This window comes from Dipodomys merriami, unplaced genomic scaffold (genome assembly GCF_024711535.1).
Source record: "Dipodomys merriami isolate MVZ:Mamm:240054 unplaced genomic scaffold, mDipMer1.0.p SCAF_249, whole genome shotgun sequence".
In the NCBI taxonomy this organism is placed as follows: Eukaryota; Metazoa; Chordata; class Mammalia; order Rodentia; family Heteromyidae; genus Dipodomys; species Dipodomys merriami.
The window spans coordinates 578,219-599,178 of record NW_027203926.1 but is presented as its reverse complement, the minus strand read 5'-3'; the positions used below and the strand labels follow the sequence as shown (position 1 = coordinate 599,178).

At 36.7% G+C, this 20,960-nt stretch overlaps 1 protein-coding gene and 1 pseudogene across 1 annotated transcript; both read left to right on the top strand.

The window, feature by feature from the left end:
* LOC138836082 (cytochrome P450 2C19-like) lies at nt 1–20,598 on the top strand. The gene is made up of 9 exons (XM_070034564.1): nt 1–195; nt 1,323–1,485; nt 1,653–1,802; nt 4,368–4,528; nt 5,983–6,159; nt 8,786–8,933; nt 13,409–13,596; nt 17,519–17,660; nt 20,225–20,598. Exons 1-9 carry the CDS (start codon nt 1–3, stop codon nt 20,404–20,406), a joined length of 1,506 nt encoding a protein of 501 aa, XP_069890665.1. The 3' UTR covers nt 20,407–20,598.
* LOC138836131 (U6 spliceosomal RNA) lies at nt 15,714–15,799 on the top strand (annotated as a pseudogene).
* Nucleotides 20,599–20,960: the final 362 nt, after the last annotated feature.

Below are 20,960 nucleotides of genomic sequence, written 5' to 3'. Positions count from 1 at the left end.
ATGGGTCCAGTAGTTGTCTTGGTGCTGGGTCTCTCCTGTCTTCTTCTCTTTTCAATATGGAGACAGAACTCTGGGAGAAGGAAACTCCCTCCAGGCCCCACTCCTTTCCCAATTATTGGAAATACTCTGCAGATTGACATTAAAGACATCACTAAATCTTTGACCAAGATAAGTATTTTTAATATTTGTCCAATGGTCTCTGACAGATATAAATGAATATTTTTTTAATTTTCAATGTACTGCTGAAGGTAGAATAGCATGATTTGTTATCATAAAACAAAATCCTTGTATAAAGTGTTACATGCTTGTGACTTTTCAAGTTTGTATTTTAGTCATGGAATGAAGTAATGTATTATGTGAGTGAGTTACTGGCTATTTTAATCCCAGCCACAAAATTGCAAATGTTGTGGATGGTTCTTCCCAGCTTAGTTAGATAGTGAAGTTTATGATTTTTTTTTCCTGAAGGTTCTTTGAAAGGAAAGTTCTGTGATTAAATGGTCAATTCAAAAAGTCATATAGCATATTAGACACTGATTTTTTTCAGCATCATTATGAAAGTTAACTTCTCTGAGAAGCTGTGAGTGATTGATAGGTAATATCTGTGAGGATGAGAGAACATAAAGACACGAGACCATTTAGGGGATACTAATGGTATCAGAATCCATCTGGATTTTTGCATAAAACTTTTGTCTAGGGCAAAGAATGTTGCTAGTTGAGAAATTGTTTTTGAAGATGATTCATGTACTGGGGCACACCCTCTGTTTCTAATACCAATAGATCCCAAACTATACTTGCCTGTACAAGCACCTGTGCTGACTGAAAACTGCCGGTTTTCCTTGTTTGTCAAAGGAAATAAGATTCTCAAGAATAAGTGCTTCAGAAGTTATCTGAAAGCAGTAATCTGCCACTGGTTTGTTGTACAAATGAGAATTAAACATATCTCAAGCATGGAATGTTGAATAAGCAGAGTTCAACTACAAATTGTCTATTCATTATCAGTGGGCCTCTAGAAATGAATTTAGATCCCCAGCCGTCTGCTTTGTTCTTTGTGAATCATGACAAGCTTGTGTGTGTTTTGATGTGAAGATGAGTTATAATGGAGTATCAACTCCCTGCTCCATTGCATGGCACAGTGCAGGCCATCTCTAAATGACAGCTGTAACAAGCCTCCTCTATAACATATGATCTTTGCAAATATTTTAAGTTGTGTTTGCCAAAATAAAGAAACACAAAAATAAAATAATGGTATCAGTTTTTCTCAGGCTCACTCTGAGGAGCAAATAGTGACTTCTTTCGCTACTATTTTTTTTCTCATTTTCCAGTTCTCGAAAGTCTATGGCCCTGTGTTCACTCTGTATTTGGGCATGCAGCCCACTGTGGTGTTGCATGGATATGAAGCAGTGAAGGAAGCTCTGATTGACCATGGGGAGGAGTTCTCTGGAAGAGGCAGGTTCCCATTAGCTGAAAAAGCTAACAGAGGCCTTGGTAAGTGTACATATCCATGTGTGTGTATATTTATGTGTGGGCAGAGGGTGTGTGGATAAGAAGGATGGAAAAAGAGCCAAAGCTTGGCCATCCCTGTACCTGCCATCTGTCTGCTTCCTTTTCCTTGCTTGACCTCTCCATCTATGTTTCTGCATCCCTTCATTTAGGAATTATTTTCAGCAATGGACACACATGGAGAGAGATGAGGCGCTTCTCACTCATGACCTTGCGGAATTTGGGGATGGGGAAGAGGAGCATTGAAGAGCGTGTTCAAGAGGAAGCCCGCTGCCTCGTGGAGGAGTTGAGGAAAACCAAGGGTGGGAGCTGCTTATATCACTATTTTAGAGAGGAATATAAAAGGCTCCATTAAGTCCCTTCTGTTTCAGAAATGGATTCTTTTGTTTTCTAATCAGAAATCATGAATGTAAATTTCCTTTTTTGTTTTATGGCGTAATTGGGGTTTGAACTCTGGGCTTTAAACTCTTGCCCAGATCATGGCTGGTGCTCTACCATTTGAGCTATCCCTCCAGTTCAAGCTTCTAGCTGGTGAGATAGTACAGGTATCATAGATTTGCAGCGATTTGTTTGCCTGGGCTTGTTCCCAACCACAATCCCCAGATTTCAGCCCCCTGAGTACCTAGGGCTCTCTTTATGAACAACACCATATAAGGGTTGCCAAAAGGAAACTCTCAAGTGGTTGAAGGGAAGAGTGTTGTTTATTGAGAGAGGGAGAAAGCAACCTTGAGCCTCACAAAATAGAGTTGGGCAGAGCAATAGAGATAATGGCGGGAGAAGAAAAATTATATAGGGGAGGGCGGGGGAAGGAATGTGTCCACGGTGTAAGCAGAGATGATCGCAGCGTCTGGAGGACCTCACACTGCACCCAGGCATGCCAGTTGCTTGGGTTACAGATGCTGGACAGGGACTTCTAGAATTCAAGAGGAGAGAACCAACTGAATGGGTCTCTAGTCTCTGGCCTCCTGGGCAGACCTAACACACCAGTATCTGGCTAAATAGTTGTTTTGAGTTTCTTTTCTGAAGAGTTAAGGAGCAATGCTTCCCACTTAGCATAATTGAGGGTTCGAAATGTAGCCATTACATGATCGTGCTTGCTAAATGAACAAGGTGGTAATGACCCTGTGTACCTTCAGAGACCCCCCACAAAGATGCAACTATATGGTATGCTCATTATCATTGACTTCTCAGTACCCATGCCAGAATTTTGGATAGTCATGGAGTAGTGAAAGATAAGATTTTATTTGCTTTATTGTCTCAATAAGATTCATCTAAAAATTATTTCTCTGAAAACACAATTGCTATACCCCAACATTAATTATTTCTTCTTACCCCAAACTTTATACTTTTATTTATATATTTTGAGTAATTATGTGCTCTATCATGAATCTGTAAAATACACACATTGATTTAATGATTCAATTAGCTATACTTCAACTATTATGATCAGTTCTTTATCCAGTCTTATTTTAGTGTATTGTAGCTCAATTTTCAATTTTGTCTGTCACTTTTTCTCCATGTGTATTGGATTTTATGTTTAAAAGCTTCTGTTAATTACTCACTTAACAAATCTACTAACCTATAGTTACAATGGATAGCATTGTCCACTTGGATTCCACACAACCTGGCTTTTTAAATTCATTGTTCCAAATAAAATGAAAGACTTAAAATCATACTTAACCTGTGAATGTCACACCTGCAGTCATAGCAAATCTCAACAACTTCCCAAATAACTGCCCCCTTCATAGTTATAATAAAATTTTTCTGGGAGCTTAGACTCATTTCAATCATTAACTAGCCTACATACATGCAACCAGCTCAATGACACTTGTTTAATCCAAAAAACCCACATCAATTCACAATGTCTTTAATTCATGACTATTTACTTTCAGTTTAAACTCAGTAGCATTTTACATGTTGATGATTTGCTCATAGCCATTTCATTGTACAGAGTGCCAAAAATAATGTTTTCTTTAATTAGCCTGTCAAATAATAGAACCTCAGAGGCAGACAAATTTAAATATATATGTACATATTGTTTATTGAAGAATTCCAAAAATTCAGTCCTATCCATAAATTAAATTTTGTGTTTGATTAGACTTAGTGTCTACTTATTCCTTAGGGAGAGGAAATTTACTTATTAATTTTGAAATGAAAAACAACCTCCCATTTATTAATGCTACGTTTTTGTTTGCCTTCCCTGACATTTACATTATTAACTGGCTTAAATTTAGTTATTACTAAATTAGTAATATTAGTGAGAGAAGAGATGGGTTAGGAACGAAGGGTTACAATGTTGTTAGACATTCATATACTGATTTCTAGAATGGGAACTTCTTTGTACAAGTACTTAAATATAATAATAATAAATTAAAAAATTAGTTATTCCCCTTTTCTTCATAAAACATGAAAGTATTCTGCTTTTTACCTTGGTTCCTTCTAGTACTTGAACTCTGGTAAAAATGTCTCTTTAGTTTCTCTCCATTGGTAATTCATAAAAGCTATAGACACCTGATATTCCATCACAGTCTTTCTCAGTTTTGTGTAGTCTATAGGTTTTGGAAACAGATATATTGCTATTCTGAATGGTTGACTATTAGGTATGTAAAAGTCTTCTTTTTCCAAAACAGCATATATCTGGGATTGAAAGACTATAAGTAAAGGCAATTAGTATGAACTGACATTATTTTGCTAGTTAGTTTGTACTGGCCAACTCAGGCTCCAGGTTAAAGATATGCAGGTTTAATTCAAATGGGATATTTGGCTCTTAGAGGAATTTATAAGTAAAACAATAATAAAATGGTAAAGATGACAAAGGCTGAGTACAGTATTTCATATGTATATTTCATTTGTTTCTAACTCTTCAGGATCACCCTGTGACCCCACCTTCATCCTGGGCTGTGCCCCCTGCAATGTCATCTGCTCCATTGTTTTCCAGAATCGTTTTGATTATAAAGACCAGAACTTCCTGAACATGATGAAAAAATTCAATGACAATGTCAAGATTGCGAGTTCACCATGGATACAGGTGAAGCCAAGATCTTTTCTTCCTAAGAAAACACTTGTCTTTTTTTTTTTTTTCAACAGACCCAAATTAAATAAAGAGCCAACAGTAAGGTGAACACTTGGACCCAACAGTGCTACCTAAAGAATGGTAGAGTGCCATTCAGGAACTTACAGCCTATAGCCACACATTCTAGCATTTTCCCTATTCTATTTTTGTAGTAGCTTCAAAGTTTCTGGTTTTATATAAAGATTTTTGATCAACTTTCAATTGATATTACCTCAGGTTAATAGATAAGGTCTAGTTCATTTTCAGCAGTTCCAAAATGAAGCCTGTTGAAATTGGTTTGGGAAGCAGGGAAGAAAATGATGAGGGAGAGTAGCAGAGGAGTCTAGATTTATTGTCTCATCTAGATATATTGTAAAACTGGGTCTTGTTGGCTCATACCTAAAATGTTAGTTACTCAGGAGAGTGAGACCTGGAAGATCAGGGATTTGAGCCTGCCAGGGCAGAGAAGTCTGACAGAATCCATCTCCCAAATAAAAAGTCAACAAAAACAAGCCATGACCAAGAAACTGAAGCAAGAGTCTGGGGCTCTGAGTTCAAACCTGGTACTGACACCAAATGGAAAAATGCATTTTATTTACATATGGACATGTCAAAATGAGAACCTTTGACAGCTAACTGATAATAATAGAAATGGAAGAAAAACAATATAATAAGCTGAGAAAGATGTCTAAACCTTTAGGATTTACTCAAGCTAATTAACTCAAGCAATTAATTTGATATCTCCCATTAAATCCCAAAGGGATTTTTCCTATAAATTGCTTTGTTCAGGTCCTGATAGATGCCTGGTGGATCAATGGATATCCAGGTGCTTACTGAAAGCTTACATTTCCCACAGGTTTGTTTTCAGACATCTCATATACAAGCTATAACTGAGCAGAAGTATTTTTCCTCAGAGAGGAAGCATATTTGCAACAATAGAAACTACTAGGAATCACTGAATAGAGTCAGAGTGTTTGCTGATTCCACTGTGATGCTGCTAGATGAAGAGGTAGCCTGGGGAGAAATGACAAAATTAAACTATAAAAATCTTCACAATGGAAGTGGCGCTGTGGCTCAAGCGGTAGAGAGCTTGCATTGAGCTGAAGAGCGCAAGGACAGCACCCAAGCCCAGAGTTCAAGCCCCACGACCAACCCCCGCCCCCCAAAAAATCTTCACAATGTTTTATAGAGTTTGGCATGTCTTAAACTCTGTAAAAGTTAATAACTATGTGATCACAGAGCAGTTAGACACTCTATCATGAGACTAAATTTTAGAGCACCTTTGAACCCCTCTCATTTTATATGTTCCATCTAAATTTCCCTTCAAGATGGAAGCCATGTGTCATTTTTATTTACAGCCAAGTTTTCTATAATATGTATATAGTATGTATATGCAAATATATTTAATAAGTTATTACTTTTGCTTTTAGATCTACAACCTTTTCCCTGATCTCATTGATTATCTACCAGGAAGTCATAAAACATTACTAAAAAATTTTGATGATATAAATAGTTACATTTTGAAGAAAATAAATGACCATGAAGAATCACTGGATGTTAACAATCCAAGAGACATGATTGATTGTTTCTTGATTAAGAAGAAACAGGTAAGATATCAAAAATCACATTTATTTGAATCCTTGAGCATTCTGTGACATATTAAATAGTCTGTGTTACTTGAAATGTTTAAACCATCAGACCAGCAGTGCTTGAAAAAGTAAGTGAAGTTATCAGTTGTATACAGGAAGCTACACTAAGCATCCTGTGAAACTTAAAATTAATTTCTCAAATAATGAGAATACATTTACTCTTTTTATATGAAATTATATAATAAGAAGAAGCAGAATGCACATGGCAGGTGAATAGAAACAATTTTCCTGCAAATTATGTGTCATTATTTAAAGATTGGTGTCATTATTATATACTGTATAGAATAGAATATGTAAATATTATGCATGTTCTCTAAGTCAGAATTGATTTTGAAGAGATAATTCTGGAATAATCCTTAATTGGTCATGGTTAACCTTTTTTATAAAGGATTTTTAATTGTGGTATTTAAAAAATATATATCACAATATCATTTTATTATGCTTTTCTCATTTTTATTAACAAATTTATTGTGCAAAGGCTTCTATTGTGATATGTTACTGATGCATATAATGTAATTTAATCAATTTCACCTCTTCTGTTATGTTTACTAATTCATCTTCTTTATATAGATTTTAGAGTTTTCCTTATGTTTTATCACATAAATATATGATGAGTATATTGTATATGTAACATATATGTAAAATACATATAGATAATGCATAGATAATATAGATATTATATACATATATAATATACTGCAATAAGTTAAGCGAATTTGAATCCTTATTATTTACCATGGGATTACTATAACACACTTATGACCGTCTACTGTGAAATTAGAGTGAATTAGTGTCTGAGAACACTTTTAATCTTCCCCCCTAAAATTGCATCCTTCTTTGGTTGTTTTTGTCACACTTTACATCTTTAATACATTGGGTATCCATAGAATTCATCTATGATTATTGCCTCCTATATTTGCCTTAAAAATATATATATATATAATCTAAAAAGAGGTTGAATAAAAAATGTAGTATAATTAACATTCAGATTTTCTGTATGGTTATATTTAACAAGGATATGTATTTCTTGACTTGGTGTGAATTTATTGTTGAATATGCTTTAGTTTCTACTTGAAAGCTGATTTCCCTTAGCACTTCTTATATGGTAGATCTATTCCTGACAGACTCTCTTCTCTTTATTTATCTTAGAAGTATTAACTTCTCCTGCATGATGATAGCATATGAGATAAAATTAGTGTTTTAGTCCATGACATGGAATCATTAGATTTTTATTCATTTAGATTTCCATTAATATTTCAACACTTATGCAGCCTAGAGTATAATAGCCTATGTGACCTGCAACTATTAAATCTCCAAATTTATTATGATAGATGGAAGCTTTAATATTGGTGTTTGAATATACTATTCTAGAGTAAGTCAACCTCAAGATTTAAGAGTAGCTGTAATTTGATGATCATAGAAAAGTACATAAAGTAGACATTACCAAAGTTTGTTTAACTTGACCAGCTTTCAAAGCATGTGATGTTGATATAGTCAAAGGAGATGACCCTTTTCCAAGAAAGTACAATTGTTGAGAGGATCCATTCATTTTCATTGTTTTAATTACATATTATTAGACATGCTGTAAGTCATCTGGAGATTACAAAAGCATGATGGATTTAATGTTGGCCCAGTGACCAGTTAGAAAATGATGTATTTTGACCATTTAATGATTTCCTCATTCAACATCTAAAATTGCAGCCTTGTTGACAAGTTGGTTTTGGGCCATCTTCTCAGTCCTTGGCACTGCTTCATCCATCCTCTCTCCTTTGTGCCAATGACAAGTTAATGTGAACACTTTTTGTCTTCATGATTAGTGTCACTTCAGCTCATGCATTCCTAGTCATTCCTTCTCAGGTTCCCTAGACCACCTGACTTGGTGCTTCCCATCTGCTGACTCATCGTGTTTTGATGAACCCATTCTCATTCCTTGTGACTCCAAGGTTTTGCTGCCTTTTAGAATTTTCACAAGCAATATTGAGCATATGTAAATGTGTGATACAAGATGTTAAATTGCAATTAGGAGCCATGCTTGTAAAACTACTATCAAGGGGCTGAGATCTAAGGATCAAAGTTTGAAGGCAGCCTTGACATAAAAGTCTTTGAGACTCTTATCTCCAAATTAAACAGAAAATAGTGGGAAGTGGAGCTGTGGTTCAAGTGGTATAGCACTAGCCTTGAGAAAAGAAGCTCAAGGACAATGCCCACACACTGTTCAATAACATCAACTGCAAAAAAAAAAAAAGTTTAATTGCAGATTTTGCTTCAGGCTTACAACACTTATGTCCCTAACTTTCCTACTTCTAGTATTCAATTTTCTAATCTTTTAATATTTAGAGAAAATTCAGTTATTAATAGCTTAAATGAATGATGAGTTTCATGACCTCAAATACAGTCACAGCACCAGATTAGAGTAAGGACAGCCAGGAGGCCTGAAGCCTTACTTAGTCTAAACTAGTCACCATCCCACTGTCAATTGTGCATTGCTCGTATTCCTTTACTCTCCAACTTCATACCACTGTGAGATACTGAATTCACTGTCATCACATGTGCTGGTAAATAATATAATTGCATCAAATCTTAGGAGCAGGAAAATCACAAGGAGCCATCGGAATTTACTAATGAAGGTTTGACAATACTTGCAACTAATTTATTTGGTGCTGAGACAGAAACGACGAGCACAACACTGAGATACTCCCTGCTGCTCCTGCTGAAGCACCCTCAAGTCACAGGTAGGAGCACAGGGGGAGACCTAGGTGAAACTTCAGAAGATATAGGAAAGATGCTGCTAGTGATTTGCCTTGTCAGGTATGTCTCACAGCTCAACATCAGCTGAAATCAGAGAGAAGTGATGAGAACAATGTAGTAGGAAAAGCAGCGAGACTCTGTCTTGTGTCTGGATTTTCTGGCAGATAATTGTTGGAAAACTACTATATCATAAATTGACATACAATAACATATTGATTTTACACCCAAAACTCCAGCTTTATTATAGGTTCTTCTATATATCTTTCCTCATTTTAACAATTCTAGTGTTGCCCTATATAGGGCACCAATGCATAAGTACAAGTCCTAGAAATTAATGAGGATGTATGAGATAAATTCCAATCCGGAACATTTTCTAGAGTTTTAGGTGTGTAAACAGTATGTAAAGATTTAGGAAGTAAGTATAAAATAATTTCAATGAGAATTAGTCCTCTCACAACAAAAAGGAGAAGAGAATACTAACTGGATAAGACTGGATAAGATGTCTACCAAAATCTGATACTCAGAGTAGATGTAATTGTGATAAAACAACTGAGCCAGACACATGTTGCTTTCACCTAAATGTGGTAACAGGAAAAGTTCTGAGGGAAGGAAAACCAAGCTATGTGTCCAAAATTCCCATAAAGTTCCCCGCCCCCTTTTTTATGTTGCCAGTCCTGGGGCTTGAACTCAGGGCTAGTCACTGTCCCTAAGCTTCTTTTGCTCAAGGCTGTCACTCTACACTTGAGCTATAATTCCACTTCTGCCTGCTTCTGTGTATCTGATACTGAAGAATGAAACCCAGGGCTTCATGCATGGTAGGCAAGCACTCTACCACTAAGCTACATCCCCAACCTCATAAAGTTTCCTACTTAGAAGTAACAAGTATCAAAGAAGATAGAAAAGAATTTAGCAAACAGACTCTCCAATTTCATATTCTTATCACACCTCTACTCCTCATGTGAAACGAAAAACTCCCTCTCCACACCAAAAAAACTCTCTCTCTCTCTCTCTCTGTACTAAGAACTCTGTACTCAGAAATTTTGGGTAAACATTGCAACAATGAGACATACAAGTTGTTATGTTGAAAAGGAACTTTACAACTTTGGTGGGGGGGGGGATATGGGTTAGGTGGGAGTAGGGGATGGGAAGGGGAAACAAAGGAGGAGGCTACAATGCTTGATAAGAAATGTACTCCTTATCTTGCTCATGTAATTGTAACCCCTCTGTACAGTATTTTCACAATAAAAAAATGCAAAAAAATTTTTTTGAGTAAAGACAGTGAAGTATAAAGTTGAGAGGTCTTGCCAAGCCCTCTTGTTTATGATGCATAACTTTTTTGTATATATATTTTATTGTAAAGGTACTGTACAGAGGGATTACATTTACATGAAAAAGGTAATGAGTAAATTTCCTATGGAGCATTGTTACCTCTTCTTTTGTTTTTCCCCTACCGTTCCTTCTCTCCCTACCTCCAACTCCTCCCTCCACCACCCCTGAAGTTGTAAAGTTAGTTTTCAACATAGTGTCTTGTACATTTCATTGTTACAAGGGTCAACCTGTATCCTTATTTCAGCATTTTGTTATTTCCCTTCCCCTCCCCAAATTAGAAAAATGTATATACAAGATGCAGGGCACTGGAATCAAATACAGTGAAGACAGGGGTTATACCATGGGGGAAGAACATAGAAAGAAACAAAAATATCACATACTACATTATAAATACATTAAAAACAACAGCAAAAAGATAAAACTTCTTGTGTCCCTATCTTTGGGGTCATTTCACTTAGCATCATCTTGTATGGTCATATGTATATAGCTTTTGACCTTTTGTGCTAGTCATAGACATATACTAGTTATATATAATATATATATGTATATTATACCACATTTTTCTGATCCATTCAGCTACTGAGGGTCACCTGGATGAGTGCCATATCTTCACCATGGTGAATAATGCTGCGATAAACATAGTTGTGCTGGTAGATTCAGTATAGCCTTGTTCGTGATTGTTTGGGTAAATGTCCAAAAGTGGGATTGCTGGGTCATAGGGGAGCTCTATGTGTAGTCTTTTTAGGATCCTCCATACTGCTTTCCAAAGTGGTTGAACAAGTTTACACTCCCACCAACAATGCAGTAGGGTTCCCTTTTGGCCACATCCCCTCCAGGTGATGCACAACTTTCTATCTGTCTTTTTTCCTGACATTCTTCCAGAATGAAGAACTCTAAGAACCTCCATATTTTACCAATTTGATAAAAAAAAAAATACTCTCCAAGTGTCCAGCAGAATAAAGGGATAAAAGCCTTCACTCAGCATAAAGTTGTAGCATTCCAGAATACCAGGGTTAGAAAGAAGATCATCACAAGTTTCAGAAAGATACAACTAGGTCAGATATCAAGAGATGATGGGATTGCATCAAAACTCCTTAGAGTAAAGAGGAAAGATGGGAGAGTAGACTTCCAAATCAGCCATAAACTTTTTACCACATTTTCTCTTTTTTCACACAATATGCTATAATGCATGTTGTTCCATTTTCTAAAACCAAGTCAAGGAAATCAGGGACTCCAGAAACTGGGACAAGAAGGTTATGGGGTACTCTCAAGCTCACTGAGGCTGCTACAAAATTAGAAAACACCCACATCAGAACAAACCAGAAACCAATGAAGCAAGGAGGGAAGGAAGGAGACAGGGACAAGAGTCTCAGAATTCTGACTTACTGACCATGAATTGCTAGATGTTTTACACAACTATTTGTGCATTTGCAAATAATTCTAACTCAGGAAATAGAAAATCATGAACTGACTGATAAGAAAGAAAAGGGAAGTACAATAAATGGAATGCAATTCTAATTTACACCCAGGGAACAATATTGCTGAGCCAGAATGATTGAAACTGTGAATATTGGCTCAAAAACTGATGTTATATCTAGTATATTGTTGTGAATGAAGTAAGGGGAAACATACGTTTATCTCTATGTGCCTATTTGTAGATGTGGTTAAATATATAAGACAGAGATGTGAATGCACATTTCACTCTCACATGTTAGGGTATCAATAAATATTCTCTAAAAGTGATTAAAAAATCAACTGGGCATTGAGCACGGGTGGTCCCGCCTGGATTCTTATGTACTCAGGAGGCTGAGATATGAGGATTGAAATTTGAAGCCAGGCCAGGTATTAAAGTCAATGAGACTCTTATCTCCAATAAACTACTCAGAAAAAGCCAGGAGTGGTGTTTTGGCTCAAGTGGTCGAGCACAAAGTACATATTATTGATCACAAAGAAGCTCAAGGATAGCACCCAGACCCTGAATTCAAGCTCTAGGTCCAGTAAAAGAAAAATGAAAGCATCATTGTTTAAAAAATGAACATAATTTTCCAAAGCAGATTCTAGGATGCCCAATATGGATATCATCAGAAAGTGGTTCAACAATGGGAGTAGTACTGTACACTGTACACATGCATACACAAAGATATACACTATTTGTATAATCCTTAATTTATAATTATTTAAAAATAAAAAATAATGTTTATTTCTTCTTTTTCTTTGAGGACTGTCATTTCTTTTGCATTTTTATTAGTTTACATGTATTGTACAAAAGTATTTAATGCTGATACTTCCATAGATGCATACAAAGATTTTCATTTTTATTATTAAATAGCTGTACAAAGTGGTTTCAATTCAGCACAGCCTTTCATTCATTACAATGTGTCTGGACCAAAGTCAGTCCCTTTAGTATACATTCATTAATAGTTTTACTTAATTGTGTCCTGTTTAGTGTTTGAAATGTATTTTTCTATTCATATCAACTACAGAAGAACTAAACTTTTTTTAAAAACACATTATTTACCTATTATCCATAAACTAATAGAATTTGAACGTCATTTTACTGTAAAATTATCTTTTATCAACAAAAATATTTCTGAATTTGAACAAAATGGGAATATTTTATTAACATCTTAAAAGGCATACTTAGAACGATTTATATTGGATAGCCCATGAATTACCATTCATATTTGTGGAGATTTGTGAAATCTGGAGATATAATTGAAGATATTAGTGTCTTCAAAAATGTACTTTTATTGTTAATATTTTACTCCCTTTATTTTGCAATGTTTTATTATTACAGCTTTATGTGTATATAGTTCCTATGATAATATACTTCTTATATATTAAATAAAGGTATATTAAATAAAGGTATTTTACTTCAATAAAAAGTATATTACGTGTACATTAATAGTCTTTTTGGTTTTCTGTGTTTTTCTTAACAAGGAACTAACCTCTATGGCTTGATTAACTTATTATAAGGCTACTAAGTAGGAGGAGGATGTGTGTACATGCTGAAGTATTAATACTCCATGGGGCATGAATTTTTTTTTACTTCAAATCACAATTTATGTACTTACTATGATCAATGTGTCACTTTCCTCCTGTTCCACCATTTCTTATTATGTCTCACCAGCTAAAGTGAAGGAAGAGATTGACCATGTGATTGGCAGGCACCGCAGCCCCTGCATGCAGGACAGGAGCCAAATGCCCTACACAGATGCTGTGCTGCATGAGATCCAGAGATACATTGATCTTGTGCCCATGAACGTGCCCCATGCAGTGACCCGTGACATTAAGTTCAGAGACTACATCATTCCCAAGGTGAGCTTGTTTCTTTTCTGCTGAGCCTCCATAGGGAGCCTGAGTTCTTGAGGTCACTGCAGGATTCCTCTCCTCCACATGAGAGAGCTGCAAAAGTGTCACAGTTGTCTGCTCAGGAGAGGTTGTGTTATACAAGATTGGGGTTGTATATACATGGGAAATTATGCCTGGTTTCCCACACTGTGAATCCCAACTTTGTTCTGCCCCTTAAATTCTTTTTGTTTTGGGGACTTCTTCTCCTTGTTGTCTTCTTCTTCCTCCTCCTCCTCCTCCTCCTCCTCCTCCTCCTCCTCCTCCTCCTCCTCCTCCTCCTCCTCCTCCTCCTCCTCCTCCTCCTCCTCCTCCTCCTCCTCCTCCTCCTCCTCCTCCTCCTCTCCTCCTCCTCCTTCTCCTCCTCCTCCTTCTCTTCTTCCTTCTCCCTTTTCTCCTCCCTCTCCTCCTGCTTTTCCTTCTCCTTCTCCTTGAATTTTTGGCTATGCTTAGTTTTTGTATTTCCAAATGAATGCAAAAGCTTATTATTTATCAATTTCCCAATATGTTCTGCTGGGATGTATGTTACACCTCCAGTAAAGTTATAGATAAGTTTGGGGGAAAATGTTACCTTGATTTCTTCAGTTCATGAATGAGTCATGCTTCCAATTTACCTGTGCTTTGCTTTATTTTCCAAGTAATATTTTGTTTTCAATAGAGTTGATTACAAATATATTCATAGACTTTGTTTAAATGCATAGAATTTTGCCTATTACTATTTTATTTTTTCATTGGCTTGGTGTTTGTTGGCCTGTGCACTGTCCATGAGCTCATTTGCTCAAGCTAGTGCTCTACCAGTTTGCACCACAGTTCCACTTCCAGTTATCTGGTGGTTAACTGGAGATAAGAGACTCATGGACTTTGTTGCCTGGGCTGGCTTTGAACCATGATCCTTAGATCTCAGCCTCCTGAGTAGCTAAGATTACAGACATGAGCCACCAATGCATGGCTTGATTGATAATATTTTTATGGTGCCTTTGCTATCATTTGTACCTGATATATAGAAACATAACTGCTTTAATCATTCTGATGACATCATGAAATGTAAACTCATGAAATTTACTAGTCATTGCTAATGAATTATCTGTAGATTTGTTTGGAACATTAGGGTGTATTACCATAATATCTGGTTTAATAATTTATACTTGCTTTTCCAATTCCTGTGCCTATAATTGTGCTTTGTTGAATTTTTGCACTGGCTGCCAGGATGGTATAAAACAAAATAGATTTTAGTGGTCAACTTTGTTTCATTATGATTGATAGAAAAGATTTCAAGCTTTGGCTGGGAAAGTGGCTCAGTGGTCGAGTGCTTGTCTTGCATGCGTGAGGTACTGGGTTTGATTCCTCAGCACCACATAAGCAAAAAGAAAAAAGCCAGAAGTGGTGCTGTGGCTCAAGTGTTAGAGCATTAGCCTTGAGCTGAAGAGCTGAGGCCCAGGTCCAGAGTTCAGGCCAACGACTGGACCCTCCCACAAAAACAAACAAACAAAAGCTTACAAGCTTGGTATTTCACAGTCAATTTTGGTATCTTAAGTAGATTTTTAAAAAATAAATAACATTAGGAAGTTTACCCTGTGTTCTTACTTACATAATCAGATCTATTCTCTGTAATGATTCTTTTTCTTTGAAAAGTTTTAATTATACAGGTGATGTACAGAGGGGTTACAGTTACATAATTCAGATAGAGCAGGTTTCTTCTTGGACACTGCCACCCCTTCCTTGGCTCTCTCCCAGTTTTTCCTTCCCATCCCCATCCACAAGTTGTATAGTTCATTTTGAACATAGTGTCTGGTGAGTGCCACTGATGCATTTGTTCACCCTTTGTCCCTTCATTTCTGTGCCTCCCCTTACACTCCCAAGAAAGCTAAATGAACAAACAGAACAAAGAGGACGAAAACAAAAAACAGCAAAAGAAGGAAGAAACCCCCATTTTCATTTCCTGGAGTTCATTCCAATAAATATTTCTTTGTATGATCAGATGCACATAGGCATTGAACCTTTGTGTTCTCCCCAAAGTATCCTCCTGTGCTCTCACAGTGTGAATGCCTAGGTTTCTTCTTTTTATGTATTAAAATTTTTACTGTGGTGCTGTCTTAGGCAGCACATACAGAGAAGATTAGCATGGCCCCTGCAGAAGGGTGACTCTCAAATTTGTGAATCATTCCATATTTTTATCAAAATGGATACCAGGCAATGGAAACACTGGAGTAGGGACATGTAGGGGCACAGGAATGGAGGAAGGACAGGTAAGCAAATGCAGCCATTGTATTCTAGATGGGAGGTTGTTGACCTTCTATTGTTTTATGCCCTTCTTGCTTTTAAGGTTTCTGCTGTTGTGAAATCTGGTGTTATGTGATGGGCTTGCCACCATAGATGACTCATTGCTTTTCTTCGGCAGCTGTCAGTACTCTTTACTGTTTCTGAATATTTCATTTTGAACTATAATGTGCCTTGGAGTGATTCTTTTTTTATATGATCTGTTTGCTGTTCTAAAAGCCTCTTGTATTGTTAAAGATTTTGGAAGGGCTGGGAAGGTGGCACAGTGGTACAGTGCTTGCCTTGCATGCACGAGGCCCTGGGTTCGATTCCTCAACACCACATAAGCAAAAAGAAAAAATCCAGAAGTGGCACTGTGGCTCAAGTGGTAGAGCACTAGCCTTGAGTTGAAGAGCTGAGGGACAGCGCCCAGGCCCAGAGTTCAGGCCCCACGACTGGAACCCCCCCCCACGCCCCACCGCCCAAAAATGATTTCGGCAACATTCTCACATCATTTTATTGACTATGTTTTCAAGTCCTTTACCACGGAACTTTTCTTCAGCCTCTATGCCTATTTTCCATAGGTTTGATCTTTCAAGTTTCCCAGGTAGGCTTGTATAATCTTTTCATACTTTTCTTTTCACCTAGTTCTTCATCTGACTATTCTAATATATCTATTTTTTCCTTGCTCTCTGATATTGTTTCATTTTCATCCACTCTTTTCTATTTAGTTTTTTTATTCATATAGCTTTTTATTTCCAAAATTTTAGTTTAACTATTTTTTAATATTTCTGTATCTTTATTGAACTCCTCATTTATACATTGCATTGTTTGTCTTACTTCATCCAGCTGTTTATTTGTATCCACTTCAAATTCACTCATTTTTTATACTTATTCTTTGTATTGTATTGAAATCTTTTTGTTGAAATATTTTTCTTGTAATCATACTTTTGAGTTCTTTGGGCTTAATCTTCTTCAATATCTTTTAGGTCTACGGCTATGGAATTGTTAAACTTTGGAGATACTTGCCTTTTTCCACACATTCTGTGTTGATATTTATTGGTTCTGAAGCCAGTTAATTGGTTGGAAGTCTTCATTACCTATAGACCAGAGGATTGAACTAAGTGATTTTCATTGTATCTGTCACTGCTTTAGCTATTTGTTTTCTGGTTTTGGGGGGGGAGGGTCATGGAGCTTGAACTCAGAGCCTGAGCACTGTCCTTGACCTTTTTTGTTCAAGGCTAGTGGTTTGCTATTTTGACCCACAGTGCCACTTCTGTTTTTCTAGTGATTAATTGGAGATAACTGCATCATGGGCTTTCCCACCTGAACACTATTTGAACTGCAGTCCTCAGATTTCAGCCTCCTGAGTATCTAGGATTACAGGTGTGATCCTCTGGCACCTTGCTTTATATACATATATATGCATATATATATAAAGTATATATATATGCATATATACATATATATATACTTTATATATATAGGTTTATACAGATCTAGGTATATATATGTATCGATCTATGTAGATCTCTCTCTCTCTCTCTCTCTCTCTCTCTCTCTCTCTCTCTCTCTCTCTCTATGTATCTATCTATCTATCTAATTAGCTTATGTTATCTGTGTGTATTGTTCCCAGGGCACAACCATATTGACATCACTGACATCTGTGCTGCATGACCCCAAGGAATTCCCCAATCCAGACAAGTTTGACCCTGGCCACTTTCTGGATGAAAGTGGTAACTTTAAGAAAAGTAACTACTTTATGCCTTTCTCAGCAGGTAATAAAATTTCATTTCCATACCTCAGGATAACTTTGGGGGGGATGTCAGTTGGAATTTACATAAAGCCTCCTTGGGGCTGGCGTATTTCCCATAAGCTCCGGAGTAGGAGCAGCACTCTCAATGCCAATGCACTTTTCTGTTCATGATGCATCTCCACTGTTTGATCATATTAGCGAGACCTCAGTTTCTCTGTGCATTTCTTCCAAGTTCAACAAGGTAAGCAAGCAATTATGGCATTCTCTCTTTACTTATATCATAATGATCTCTTCCTAAACAGTAAAACTCATTTAGACTGCCTTCACTCACAATAAAAAAGATGATCTCATCAGAGGTCCCTCCCACATCTTTTTGTGGCATTTGTCACCCCCAGGCTTCTCTATAGAATGAATCTCTCCCAAAAGTCACAGAAGAACACCAAAGGGCAGTGAGGGAAGATCATCACAGATGACAAGACATGAGGATTTGTGGGTGGAGTATTAACTCATTTGTCACTTTCTTGAACTTGATTATTAAACAGAAAATAGCCTAAGCAACATTTTAAGGTATTTAAGGTACTTCAACACGGACAGAGAGTAGATGGAAGCAGAGCAGAACATTTTTAAGAAAGTCATGAACCACAAGAACAAAACATTTATTCTTAAAAGTGTCAGAAACTGTCAAATATTGGTACATTTCCCACAATGATCACGGAGCACTCTGCTCTTCTTTCAGTCTAAGACATGTGTCTGGATATTGTATCCCCACACCTGCAGTCTGTGTGCTATGTGTCTGGCCAGGGAGCAGCCTTCCTTCACTGACACTGTGACTTTTTGTCTTTTGTTTTGTGTTTGGATTTGGGGTATTTTTATTGTCAGTTGTGGGGCTTGAAGTCAGGGTTTGGGCCCTCTTCCTGACCTTTGTTGCTCAAAGCCACTTTGAGCCCTTTTAGCCACAGCTGTACTTCTGCTTTTTGGTGAATAATTGCAGGTAAGAGTCTCAGGGACTTTCTTACCCCAGGCTCACTTCTAATCACGATCCTCTGATCTCAGCCTCCTGAGTAGTTGGATTTTAGGCATGAGTCATTGGCACCCAACTAATGACCTCACCTTTGATATCTGTTTTACATCTGTCATATAGATACCATGGGAAAGGCAGTGATCTCTCTTCAAAAATTCACTTCTTTTTTACACAAAGGGAAACATTTTAAATAATGAGAAAATTATGGTTTCAAATTATTTGAGTGTCAGTGAAAATCTGAATATGATATTTGGGAAGCTGAATGAGGGGAGGATTTTATGGCTTGAAGGGACACAAAGAGCACAAGAAAGGACATGAAATGTGGTCTGGGTCTTGATGTCTGTAGGAAATGTATCATAGCTAAAAGGAATTTCATGATGTAGTACTTAAACTTTGTAATTTTATGATGAAATGGATAGTTGGGTTGTCAATATTAAAATGCAAAAAGTGTTCATTCTTTTTCTGGGGACAGTTCACATGAGCAATATGAATGGGTTTTCTTAGAAAAACATAGATGTCTCTAGAACATTCAAAGTGTATCATTGAAATCTGAGACTCAAACTTTTTATAAATAAATAATGAAACCTTGATTAAAATTGCAATAAATCCAAATCTATTATTATTTTAATTTCTCACCAACATTTCATGAAGGAATTATTAGCATTTCCATTTAATATTTGAAGAAAATAAGGCTCAGATATTTTACTAACTTACCCCACATGGGTAGTTAATGACGGTGTCAAGATTTGACTTCTGAGTTGACTTGGAAAGCAGTATTTCCTACCACTAGTTTTATATGTGATGAATTCCACTTGGAGTCACGGGTAGGTCTATGCCCTCTACTCCTACATTTTTATTATTCTACAGATACAAAGGTTTAGAGGTAATCTTAAAACACATGGTCACAGTCCTTTCTGATTAGTAGGGATAATACTAAAAGAGAAAGAATGGGAGTAGTTCTTAAGGTTGAGGACAGACTGTATTAAATCCTCATCTCAACCACAGGAAAAAAGTATGATTGGAAGCCAAAAATTCTTCCAAAGTTATGATTCTTTCCTTTAGCAGGGAACATATTAGAGTAATGATATAATAATTTAGAAACCCCCAGCCTGGCATAGAGAAAGAGAAAAGAGGGAAGAGAGGATAAAATTTTTTAAAAGAGCATTTATCATGTAAAAATACTTAATAAAAGGTTTACATGAAGATAGTAATCTGTTTTTTAAATATAATTTGGTTTAGTATGATTTTCTTTGGGTTTTTTTAGAGAGGATCTTAAAAATGTAGCCCGAAGTAGTTATCAACTCAAGATTCTTCTGCATGAGTCACCTTGCTAGACTTACAAGTTTGTGTGTGCCTGTGATACCATTCTTCGATTTAAAAAAAATAAATGTGCTAGTGAAGATTATATATTCCTGGGTATCTGCACAGCTTTCCTTCTCTCTTTGTATTCAGTAATGGCACTTTCTTTTACCAGTTACAAATGCAATCCTTCATACTCTCACACTTACATACATAGAGATATTTCCTGCTTTGACTTGTTTTTTTATTTTTTACAAAAATTTCAGGCAAACGGATATGTGCTGGAGAAGGCCTGGCCCGTATGGAGCTGTTTTTATTCTTAACCACCATTTTACAGAACTTCAACCTGAAATCTCTCGTGGATCCACAGGACCTCGATACCACTCCAGTTCTGAATGGGTTTGCCTCTTTGCCCCCAGCATACAAGCTCTGTTTCATTCCAGTGTAAAGAAGAGCTCTGCTGTCTGGCTCCAGCTGTGCAGCAATCTGCAGTTCCCTCCTCTGAGCCATCACTTACCTCCTTCCCCTGTCATGTCTCCCTCCTCTCCCAGATCCAGGAAGATCCGTTCTCCATTTTGGAGGGATTCCTGTATAACTGCCCTGTCAAATCTATAGTCTCTTCTGCTTTATAATACCTTTGTTCCCCAGTCTACATGCTAATACTTCTCTAATGCTGATTTAGTAATATGTTAGTATGATAAAAAAAATTATTACCATGTGATAACACAGATTCCTTTCTCTGTATATTATCCATAATAAATATCATTTTTTGTGACTTTGGTCATTCTTGGACTGTCCTCCTTTGTTCAAAAATCAGTGAAGCAATGAAACAAAATAGAATCCCATGTTGACCCCATTATGGCAAGCACTGGGAATGGGAAGGGAGAAATGGTAGGAAAACTCTTTGGCTACGTCACCTGTCATATCTGGAGATGCAGATTTAACGAACAAAAGCAATGTCCAGAATATCTCCTCTTGGAAGGAAAATATATGAGACAGACA